Here is a 12703-nt window from a genome sequence, read left to right on the forward strand (position 1 = left end):
GAGGGTGGGTGCTTCCGCAATGATGTCATCCCGATACCAGTGATAACCGTAGTAGGAGTTGTGATGACTATGGGTTTGTAACAGCTATCTAGTGGAATACATGCACCAACTGGCTTACAACAACAAACCACAGAGAAGCTCGGATTACAAAACACAGAGGTATCATGACTTAATTCTCTGCTCAGGACGCCATGACTCCGCTATATCTGTACATAGCAAATAGTTGTTTGCTGTTCTAAATACCCTGAAAGTCACATACAGAACCTTAAGCCTGTTTTATGTTGTGACAATGCCGTTGGTTAAAGTTTTGATTAGATTTAAGCGCAAACGCAACTTGGTTAGAGTCAGGGAAAGTTCATGGTTTGGATTAAATGACTGCTTTGTTAAGGTTATGGGACCATCTTCTTTATGGTTACAATAATAAACACATGGTTAAGGTTAGGGGATGAGCATGGTCATGATTTTTGAGGAACTATTTTGCTGACCTATCTTTGCACCCTGATCTCTTCCCTATATGACCTTTGTCGCTCTACAATAACAACTGACTACCATTTTGCTCCTATCATAATTACTACAGCTGCTAGAAGGTTCTGTCCCTTGGACATAGGCATATGTTATTTTAGGGCACTGACGTAACCTTGGTTAAGACCCTTGAATCCACCCACTCCATTGAGTTTGAGTTGACTGATTCGTCTGTCATCATGGCGGTTTCTCGGTTAAAATAAAAATGAACAGTAAGTGCCGCAAGGGATACGATCAGCCAATCTGTGTTATGTGCTGGACTAATGCTATTGTTAAGCATTCAAACGGTGCAACAGAACCAGTAAGAAGTAATAACAACAATGGTGGCCGCTATAGACAAGATGGACAGGGCAAATTGTCTTCTCAATATCACTACGTTGATCTCTGGTGATTAGTTAGGGAAAATCAAATCCCCCATAGAAATCATTTAGACTGGAAGAAGATTATCTTGCTGAACAAAACATATAAGTATCATAAAGGTTTGTTTTCCTCTGAGCTTATTTTCTGCAATGATTCAAAATCCAAAGGAAAAATCTCATAGGCGTATTGACGAGGGAACCAGGGCGACACTAACTTCCATGTCGGCCTACAGAAAAATGTCGTCCCTGGAGCACTCTATGTCAGACTGAAGGTGGAAACAGACTGTAACAAGACAACAATTTTGTCTGATATCAGGCAAGCACTGATGTAGTTATCTTCTTAGGAGGATAGTCTCAAAGTTACATAACAAAAATTAAAAAGTAAATCACTGTAGATTGTAAATCAAATGTCAAAATGATGGCTAGCAAGTCAGAAATTTGGACTTAGCATCACATAATTAGACTTACCCTGAGTATTTCTTATTTTTAATATGCTTAACTTTTCGTGTTTTTTCAGGCAGAAATGAGCTTCCATAGTTTAAAACTCCTAAACCACCATCACAATGTATCACCATCATTGTAGCAACATGCTAACAGTCAGCGAGGAGGAAGTCCTGATTACTTTCAGAGAAGTTACTTGTCATATCTGCTACATGTTGCCTGATCAACAGTCAGTGAGTGTCCTTAATATTCTAGCAATAAGTCCTATGAAGCTTTTTATTACTTAATACTTGATTTAAAAAAAGAGGCTTCAAGTCGTTATTTATTACAGATGTGTGTTTTTCAACTATTAGGTGAATGCTGCTTGGGTATGAATGTACGCTGAATGAAATCAACTGTGAGAAGTGGTTAAAATACCATTTTGTATATCAGAGAATTGTATGGACTCACTTTATAAGCTCAACTTTGTACATAAATTGAATATATGTGTTTATATTGTATGAATGGTCACTGTTTGTGGTGCTGTCTTCAGTCACTTTATTTGCGATACTAAGGTAGTAAATACACTTTATTTTTGTTGTAGGATGCTCACCTTGTCTCTCTATCAGGAAATGCTATTTTACAGAATATATGCTCATTTCTACTCATGTATGTGTACAGTATGTGGCACCAGGTTTGCTTTTCATTAAAGGGATTTGACTAAAATAATTGCCACCCTTTTGTTTGCTGACATGACACCCTGTCTGCTCTTGACATTCACCCATTTTCACCACTTCACAGTGTGACTCCTAACCTCTCCGCCAAACATCCCCCTCCCCCAAACCGCTCCTCTATAATTAGGCCAGAGCTCATCGCAATGCATTTCACTGCAGAGGTTGGGAAACCTTATCCTTGAATTTCAACTATGCACGACCCAACACCACCCACCCCCACCCCCATTACCAGCCTATCCTCATACCCCTGTGATCTCTCCTCTCCTTCTCCACCCCTGACCTCAGTGCGTCACTTTCCCTGCTGTCGCCAGGTGACCTCGCCGGTCGCTACTCCTCCACTCCACCTCCACCAACCCCTCTGCACCACACGCACACACAAGGACAACCAACCGATTGGATCAGAGATGTCCCAATAGCTACTCACACTAAGCCTGCTGGGAAGTGGGTGGCATCCAGACACCTGCACACACACTCACACTTTCACACATGCTTTTAACTCTCAGTGGGCAGAAACTCAATCCACATGACACACTATCCTGGTTGTATATATAGCTGTTAATACTTCTACTGAGACTCTGTGGCAAGCAGTGCACAGCCACTAGCTGCATGTTTGTAAATGGAAATTGACTTCATAGACTTCTTGACAGATAAACAAATAACATCAGCTGTTATTACTGATATACTTGTCTACACTTGTCTATACTTGGATGTCAATGGTTAACTATTTATTGGTTAACTGCTGAGAATATTTTTACTGGTAATACATGTCTGTCTTTAGGTTAATTTTGCTACTCTTCAGTTTACTGCAATGTGCACCAACCCGACCTGGCGGGAGACAGTCAGCTGGCTAACTGTGTTGACATGCAGAAACATGCCCACTGCCCACCTTCCTGTCTCCACTGGTTAGCTAGCCTTGGCCTCTCTGCACTTTGCACCCAGGCCCCCAGGAAGTGCACCAGGCTTTGAAGACAACTTTCGTAGTGGCCAAACGGTTGCACTGCAATTTCAGGGGTCTGTCATGTGAAGCCCTGCGGCCCAAAATGACTTTTTCCCATTGACTTACACTGGGAAAGAGACATCTGTAAATCAGTGGAAACATTTTCCCAAGCAATGCACCCCCAAATGACTCGTTACACTGTCAGGATTTGATCCATTTGGTCTGATAGCATTTCAAAAGTCTAGAAAAACCACAAGATTAAATTATTTTATTCCCATTTAAGTTAGCGGAGCGCTAAACTGGAAGATAGCTGTTCGGTGGGTGGAAGTATGATGCAGAGCTGCACTTGGTCACGCTTGCTTTTATATATATATAGTTTTAAAATGTTGGATATACATATTAAACATGTCCAAAATTTCAAATAATAAGGTAAATGTATCTAAAAGTAGTCCCTGTGAGCAAAAACCACAGGTTCCCTGATGCTCTTAAGTTAGCGGAGTGCTAAACTGGAAGTTAGCTGTTCGGCCGGTGGAAGTAAGATGCTTGGCTGCACTTGGTCATGCTTGTCCCTCATAAGTCTCTAGTGTGCCGCACAATGCGGAAGCAGTGCCAATCATCCGGGTAATTTTATACACAGTAGTTGCACCATTTTGGCTTCAGGCGCCACTGAGCAACTCTCATAGGAATGAATTTGGCCCTGCTGCCATACCCCTAGCCCTGACATGCTAACATAATTAAGGATGCTAAAGGGGTTTTGTGGCACAAGATAAAGCCGCTTACTTTCTAGGGCTACCTGGGGGGAGACCAGAGTGTGTCATCCCACCACCAACATGGCATTACCAGCAGTACACACAAATGAGTGGTGCCATTAGCCAGCTATACCCAACCTGGCTGGTGTGCAGTGCAGAGCAGCCAAGGCTAACATTAGCTAACCAGTGGAGACCAGAGGGTGGGCAGTGGGCATTATGTTTCTGTATGTGAACATGGTGAGCTGACAGGCTGTCAACAAACCCAGCAGAAAATAAAAGGCAAGACATTGACATCACAACACATTAAAACTTGGCCACCTCTAAATAGATAGTGCTTTGAAATGTGGTGCTAAAGCTCACTCAGTTAGTGGAGCACCGCACTAAAAGGAAAGGCCTCTTGTATGTCACGTCATTTTGTGTTTTTGTTTTCTTAAACATTAACTGGTTTGTTACTGTTGGATGAGTGTCAGGCTATCAAAAGTAAAATTAGCCAAGACTGTTGTACATAATGCCAGTGTAATGTATATGTATCTTAAGCTACACTAAACTCTGATAAGGCATGACGCCTGTGTGGCAGATGATATTAGTTTGCTTTGGCAGCCTCTCATCCTTCCTTCTAAATCTCAGCTGTATCACTGTGACTAAAACTAGAATGTAGGTATGATACTAGCAGAGGAACACACTCCAGATAACTAATCCTCAGGGTCCAGGAGCACTGCTAGGAATCTCAGGCTCCTTGTCAAAGATGTGACACTGCTTCCCTCTACTCAAATGCATCTGAAGTGTCATCTTTGTCTCTGAAGGGACTCTTGCAACTTGATCGTCAATGGACGTATTCCCACTGTCCTCTCTACCAGTGATAAACACTCTGAGGTCAAGCACAACCTGCCCAGAGGGCCTGAAGGGATCAAAACAGACCTTCACAAAACTTTATAATTGATAATGCAAAAACATGCACGAGGCACCAGATGGGCCCATCAGGGAAAAAAGATGATGAGCTCAGGTAGGGCGGTGGTCACAGAAAAGTGTACTGCATTAACTTTCAGTCGCTTTTCTCATTATCCTATTTGACAAATACCGCCCATCTGGTGCTACCCATATATTTGCAAATATTATGAGCCTCAGGTCTGACAGCGAAGGTCGAACGCTTTTAGGATCACAGCACACCAAAGATTAGCTGAGAGAGCAGCTACTAAGAGCAATGTTTGCTCTCCGATGATGAACAGCATTATCGACTAGTGGTGAAAGTGCATTTACTCAAGTACTGTACTTAAGCTGAATGTAGTTATACTTTAGCATTTCAGTTGCAGCTTTGTACTTTCACTCCGCATCTCTGAGGGGAATATTATAATTTTCACTAACATTTATCTGACAGCTTTACTGCTTCATCTGTGTTCATCATCTTTTGATACTACGTATGTTGAAGAAGCTAGCTTGGTATTCTCAGTATGGACATTATGGTAGGGGCAAAGAGACCAAAGATGATGTTCAAGGAGGTTTTCAGAGCTTTTCTTTTCTGAAAACAGCTGCCTGCTGCGGCTGGCAACAACACTACGAGAAAAGTTAGAGTGAACCAAAACAGTAAAGTTGTTGCAGGACAGCTAAACAGTGAGCAGAAACTCCCTATAAGGCTCCATAAATCCAAGAGGAGCTGCAGACTTTCAAATCAGCCCAGTCATCACAGGACAATGTTGGCACAGCACATTTCTACAAACATGAATATGTTACATTTGCACATTTTAGATGTATCATATCAACATTTCTAAAGTGATATAGGTCATTCAGAGGTTAAGGAGATTTTGGATGGTGCGACACCTTCGCAAGACGCCTGCCAAGCTGCAGCTCACTGGAAACCACACAGCCTGAGACCAACAAACAACAACATCATTTGTCATTTCGTGAGTCATAGCTGTGTTTCCTGCAGCTTTTAAGGCACCAAACATGGGTGTTTTTTTGCGACCCACTGTTGTTTTTCCTCTGGGGATGGTGCCAGACATTGCTGCATTTCCAATGGGGAATTTGTCCCTAAAACCAGGCCAAAAATAATCTTATCCTAACCATAACCAAGTGTTTTTTTTGCCTAAACCAAACCACACATTAACTATAACATTGTTCACACATTAAGCTTCAATGTGTCCTCCTCATAAAAACATGAAAATGTAACTTATCTAGGGGTCCGCCCATAATTCCGACATCCCATTATTCCGACATCCCATTGTTCCGAAAATGACCCATTGTTCCGAAATCTCAATATTTCAACATCCCATTGTTCCAACCATATTAAACCCATTGTTACGAAGTCCTGTTGTTCCGAAATCTCATTTTTCATTGTAACAAAATAACTGTTTCATGGTTAAGGTCTGGTTAGGTTTAGGCACAAGAACTACTTGGCTAAGGTTAGGAAAAGATCATGGTTTGGGTTAAAATTATAACTTTCAACATTGTTTCTACTTCCTCAAAACAGGGCGACCGTTGTCATCACGGCAACAGTAAACAACATGACAACACGGTCTCTTGCTGCTTTCCCTTGCTGCTTGCTTTTTCAACTTTTTGCATTGCAACATTGAGATTTCGGAACAACGGGACTTCGGAACAATGGGTTTAACATGGTCGGACCAATGGGATGTTGAAACATTGAGATTTCGGAAAAATTGGTAATTTTCAGAATAATGGGATGTCGAGATAATGGGATGTCAGAATTATGACATGGCACCACTTATCTGTGGGAACGTACAATGCAAAAAAAAATTCAGGTGAATGGGTTGTTCACATTGTTTTCAAATTGTCATTAGATACATTGTTATTACAAAAATACTGATTGCAGTCGCTTTAAGTGAAGGATCTCAATACTTACAGACTGTCTATAGATGCTGAGGGACACTTTAAACACAGGTATATGCTCGCTCCGCTCTCTTAGCAAAAAAGAAACAAAAGACAGCAGTCTGTGAATATGTCTGTTATTGTTTTTTTTATAAACTTCGTGCAATACAGTGTTTAAGTTTATCACACATTTAGATAAACCATAATCATTTGTCTAGATATATCTATTCTCAACTACATACTATTCATATTGCCCACATAAATGCTATCTGTGTGCAGTTTTTTATCACATTATTCTTTTTCTGAAATGAAATCAAAGAAACGAAAAACGTAAAGAATCTGGAAGCGTCTGGTTGTTTTGTTTTGCTTCTTCATTAAATCACGTAGCGGTGTGTCCATGGTTTCGACCCGGATCTGCAGTCACTCGGGACAGTTTAGAAGACAGAGTAACGGGCGGTGGTGGCGGGTGGTGGGGGTGGGGGTTAACATGTGTTTACATTCTCATCAACATAAACAGATCAGAGTTCAGACTCAGCGGTCACAGGGGGGAAGCACAGTGAAAAGAATCTTTGGGGAGGTTTAAGAGGTCGTCTCTGTGGTCAATCTGTTGTTGGTCATGTGACTAAGTTGAGGGACGCTCATCATGTGGCCAAATATGTGGGCGGGGGGACACGGGGAGCAGGCGGCGAAGGGCTGGCGGATGAAACCACCTAGCAAGAGTCCAAGGAGGGCACCGGGAACAAAACAGCCCAAAATGCATACCCAGTTTGAACAGTGGTCCCGAAAAAACGTATCTATAGACTTTACAAATATACGTATGCGTAAATTACAATGTACATGTATCTTTTCAAAAGTTTTTCTCTGTAGTGTTTTTTTAAACCCTCTGAGCCCACATACACATATTGACTTTTTTTTGCCACTGAAAATGATGAGTTGCATGTCTCACTTTGGGACTCTTCATAGAAAAAATGATTAGGTTTTTTTTATTTTCTGCTCAGGCAGTAACCTTTACCTGAATCTGTACAAATGTATTATTCTATTTCTCTTTTTTTTCTTCTTCCTCCAGTCAGAGGTTTCTGTTAATGCCCAAGAACAAACATCTTCAACACGACTATAGCTACAAGTACTACTGTTAACACTGATTAGAATGGAAATAAGACTAACAGAGGCCCATAGGAAACTCAGACTTATAATAACAATGAAGTTGGTCGCTTGTCTCAGTCACTCACATTATTGTTGCATTTCTTTCAATATTGGAAGACAATTTACAGTATTCAAATCTGACTTCATGTTATAAATGAAAATCATATCATATGGGGGTTAAAAAAAATAATACAGGCCCTCATTCTCCCACATATTGTGCACACTCATGCTTGACACTTTGACACAGTTACACACAGCTCACTGACAGTCCCAGTGGCTCTGCATGGAAGAAATTCACAGTAAAAGTCGTCGAGATCTAAAATCAGAGTGAAAGTAAAATCAAAATTTCTCATTCCAAACTATAGTGTTTTGCAAATACGGCTAGCCTGTAATAACGCTAAGAATAATCACAACAACAATTTTACATTAATGATGATCTGGTTAATTAGCAGGAATATTGCACAAAAAAATATGTGAAACATTTTCATAATAGCCCAAGGTTAATTGCGTTTGATCATTAACAAAATAAATCATTTCTAGCACGTTAAAATATCAAAATAGTTTTATTGTGAAAGTTCATTGTTGTTGTTATTATCGCTCTGTTATTACTCTTCTTCTTTTTGTTCTCAGTGAGATTGAGCAGACTAAATAACAGTGAACATGGAGGGAGAGATTTAGCATTTCACCTGTCTGTTTGTCTGTCTGTCTGTCTGTCTGTCTGTCTGACTGACTTTCTATTTCCTGTTGAGCCACACAAACAAAGTGCTCCTCTCTATCTTCCTTCTTTCATTACGACCCAGCCTCCTTCTCTCCCTTCCTTCTCGCCTCCACCTCTCACACCCTTTTCTCTACACAGGCGTCGTCTTCCTATTGAGGGTGTTAGAGTTGCTCTCCCTGTCTCCCTTCAGCCTGTCCAGAGTCCCCATCCCTCGCTCCCTGTCTACTGTGGATGAGGTGAAGGGTGGAGGGCCGGAGCCCACCGAGTTGGGCATCGGCGCGTTGGAGTTGGAAGAATTGGAAGGGTTGTGGGACTTAAGCGAGGGAAGTGTACCACTCATCATCACCCCCCCTCCCCCTCCATCCTTTGGGAAGCAGTTGTGGAGCTGGTAGAGCGTGGCCCTGTCCACCGTTCCATACATGGGTGGCAAACCCCCCAGTTTGGGGTCGCGGGACAACGTATAGAGAGAGATGTCACCTCCAGCCAGGGCCGTGTGGGAGCGAGAGTGGGGGTTCGGTAAGGTGGATACTGAAATGGGGCCCTGGGAGAGCAGCGCAGAGGGGGGCAGGCCGAAGTTCTTGCCCCCACCTCCCCCTACAGGTGAGGGGTCTCGGGAGCGGGAAGGGTCGGTGGAGCGGGACGAAGAGCGGGAGCGGCGACGGAAGCGGTAGCTGGGCAGGCGGAGCATGGCGTGCGTGGTGCTCTTGAAAATGTCGGTGCGCGAGCGGCAGCGCAGCTCCTTGTTCTTCTCGATGTAGATGTTGACAGCTAGCACCCCCACCATCTCAGCCATGATGAAGGACAGGCCTCCGAAGTAAAAGGACCAACCGTAGGAGTACTGCCACTTCTTATCCTCGTCCTTCTTAGGAGAGATGTCCCCCAGTGCGGCCGAGATGTACACGATCACTCCAATTATGTTACTCAGACCTGAGGGAAGCACATAGACACGGTATTTACAAAGGAGCTAAATAAACTCAGACAGACCAACTTACAGTACTAATAAACACATTTATTGGACATGATGACTTGTGACATTCTCAATTAAGACAACTGGCAAGATGAAGGTTGAAAGTAAAAACCTCTATTAAACTGACAAAATAAAAACCGTCATCAGACCAGCACTCATACAGACAGTCACATGCATATAAGCAAATATATCCACACACAGATACACATACAGTATTCATAAGTTACCTGCAGCCACAAAGAGAATTCCCGCCCCCAGGATGATGTTCCTTTTACTCTTATAGAAACGACTAGCAGCGATACAAACCCCTCCCATCAGCAGCAGGATGGCACTGAGGATCGGGAAAATGTTGGAAGCCCTGACTACCCCTAAACAGAGGAGAGAAGAATGGTGAACAGCAGGAACTAGAAAAAGAGATATATGTAAGACAACAGTGGACAAAATCTGAATTGTCTTCAGGTTCTGATGGATGATTATGACATAAAATCCTGTTTTTGATATTTTTTGTGGTTGTCATTTTTTTTTTCCAGCAACAGCCATCCAAAGTATTGTAATAGTGATAGTTGTTTTCATTCTTCGTGGCGGAGTCCGCCATTCCCAGCCACTGGATTCAAACTGCCTAGGCACCATACCAATGTATGCATGTATTTTTAATTTCATCTCATTGATATCAGTCTCACTGTTTACTGTTGACTCTCTTAAAGTCAGAACAGAACTTTTCCTGCATTATTCATCCATCTTTATTTTAGTGTCGTGCCTTCTTGGGCCCACCCCATATGGGATTACAAGACACTGCTATTTCACAACCATCTTCCAGTCTTGAATGTACAAAACAAAACGTGCAAAAAGAAAAGGGAAAACAAAAGAAATGAATCAAACACAAAAAACACACAAACAAATAATTAAAAATAAACACATTAGAAAATACCAAACATTTACATGTTATTTCGTTAAAGAGCCATCTTTCTTTTCTCCCAGCCTTTCTCCAGATAACTGGTTAATTTGTATGTTTCAGATGTGAACAGATATTTCAGTCTTGAATCTTCCATATTTACAAAATCAATAACTAATTTTATCTCACCAAACAAAGCATTGTGCGGTTCATAATAAAAAGGACTGCAGAAAGCAAAATGGAACTTTTCTATATCATTTAGACAGCAAAGTGGACAGATCCATCTTCCTGTGCTAGATTAATTAAAGGCCCAGACACACCAAACTGACTTCAGAGACCTTGTGGCAACAAAAGCCCCCTGCTGTGTCACCTGACGTCGCCGTGTCTCGGCCAAAAAAGTTGCACATGGACACACCACAAAGACCACAGCCGACGGTCAACCAGTGCATACGATCTGTGTGAGAGGAAATAACTCTCCACACAAGCAGATGGCGGTCGTCTGTATTCATCATTCAAAAAGGGAAACCAGAAGACCTCCTTGATGCTATTTAGCCACTTAGCACATTAACAACACAATCCAGTGTTAAAAAACAAAGCATTTTTACTGTGCGCCAGTGAACATTAACACAAACTATCACCAAACATTTCAGCTTAAGAGCTCAGTGGCAAAATAATAATAATTATCTTACCCTATGTAACAAGTTTGTTTTGGTCTCATTGCCTCTTGACTTGACTTTAGCTCTTTGTTTACTTTCCTCACTTCTGTTTCTCTTTTCGTGCGCTGAGCTGTATGCCAATCAGAGTGATTTCATACACAAACAGGCACCGCTGTTGCCAACACCAATTCCAGCCTACGAGGGGCAATGGGGTGGGACACACTACAGGGTGGTAGAAGCTTACCAGTGGTCCAACTTTGACCAACAGCTGACCATCGGCTTGGTGTGTGAGGGCCTTAACATACTGTTCAACAGTCAGAGGTAAAATACCAGATCTCATCTGAGCACACAGAGATCTTTGGTTTTTAGACAAATTATATCCAACACAATTCTCTGTAATGTACTCAGTTTTTATCATTGTAAAAATACGCAGTTTTGGTTTAGTCCATATACCATCAGACCACTGGCCATTGTCCTTGGCAAACACAGATTCTATAAACAAACCATTTCATTATTTACAGCAAAAAAAGCCTCACTAAACACAGAATTGCAAAACAATTTGCATTTATCTTTACACCAAGAACCAATTTTTTGTTTATCCCAGATAAATATTTGCCTTGTCAAAACACAGGATTTTATTGTGAAAGAGTCAAAGGAAATGCAATGTGTGTGATGAACGATGTGAGTGTCACCGTTCATCAGAAATGCATCTACAAAATAAGACAACTGTCTCTTTGGGCAACAAGTCCATTTATTGTACCTTTTACTTTTACTGTATTGTTGTGTGAAAACGACCACTGTGCACAGCATGCATCAGATTGTGTTATTGCTGACACAGCAGCTGCTGAGCAAGTGTTAAGTGTAGTATTAAACTGTGTTGGCTGTTACTACGGTAACACGTTTGTCACCAAATCAACCACGAATGAGATCCTAAGAATTAAAACTTTACAAAAACTGGTGCTGCAGCTACTGCAAGCAGTGTAAAACAACTAATAAACACAAACTGATGCTACTTAATCCAGATTTGGACGATACACGGATGAAAAATAACGGAGATTAATGGAGAAAATAAAAAGGGTTAAAGCTGCTTCATTAAAAATAAACACATAATACTTGGTGAGGAAATTAATTACTCAGTCCTAGACACACAACTGAATCAAACCCTTCCCATGTGGCCTTCAGTGCTTTCAGCAGGTCTGCCAAACACACACACACACACACACACACACACACACACACACACACACACACACACACACACATTAACACTCTTCTCTCATCTAGGACAACTAGGCCACAGGAGAGGAAATGCCACCTAAATGCCAGCAAAATGCCTCTGCAACATTGTAAACAGAACACAAGCTTTTCTTTATGTATGCACGAGGGCACACATGTAGCATATCATGGAGCAGAAAGACATTACTGCAGGGCACTGAGGACGAACTAGGGCACCCTCACTCCCCTGACTTTCTGTACACAATGCCACATGTTTATTTCTTGCCGAGATCATCTTCTGAGGAATCAGCAATAAAAACACCACGTTCAAATAAAGCAGTGCACATTATTTTCCTCCTCTGTTTTATTTATAACCAGGCTTCTCTCTCATTCATTCATCCACGTCTAGTAATGGTAGTGCTGACTTACGTAGGACGTACTCTGCCCCGTCATGGTCAAAGTCTGCATCTTCTGGGAAGTGGTTGATCTGAGAACACACTCCTCGCTTTACTCCTGAGATATGAGAGAAGACAGAGGTGACCAGACACAACAAAAGACAGGAACTCATAAC

At 41.8% G+C, this 12703-nt stretch overlaps 1 protein-coding gene across 1 annotated transcript in view; it reads right to left on the reverse strand.

Moving 5' to 3' along the window:
* Positions 1 to 6707: 6707 nt before the first annotated feature.
* cacng8b (calcium channel, voltage-dependent, gamma subunit 8b) overlaps positions 6708 to 12703 on the reverse strand; it is a 30687-nt gene continuing 24691 nt past the window's right edge. Inside the window, exons 4-6 of the mRNA XM_050047915.1 lie at positions 12562 to 12645; positions 9597 to 9737; positions 6708 to 9329 (exon numbers count right to left, since the gene is read on the reverse strand). Of these exons, the coding sequence (XP_049903872.1) occupies positions 8533 to 9329; positions 9597 to 9737; positions 12562 to 12645 (1022 nt within the window). The 3' untranslated portion in view covers positions 6708 to 8532. The remainder of the gene's footprint in view (positions 9330 to 9596; positions 9738 to 12561; positions 12646 to 12703) is intronic.

This window comes from Epinephelus moara, chromosome 6 (genome assembly GCF_006386435.1).
Source record: "Epinephelus moara isolate mb chromosome 6, YSFRI_EMoa_1.0, whole genome shotgun sequence".
NCBI lineage: Eukaryota > Metazoa > Chordata > Actinopteri > Perciformes > Serranidae > Epinephelus > Epinephelus moara.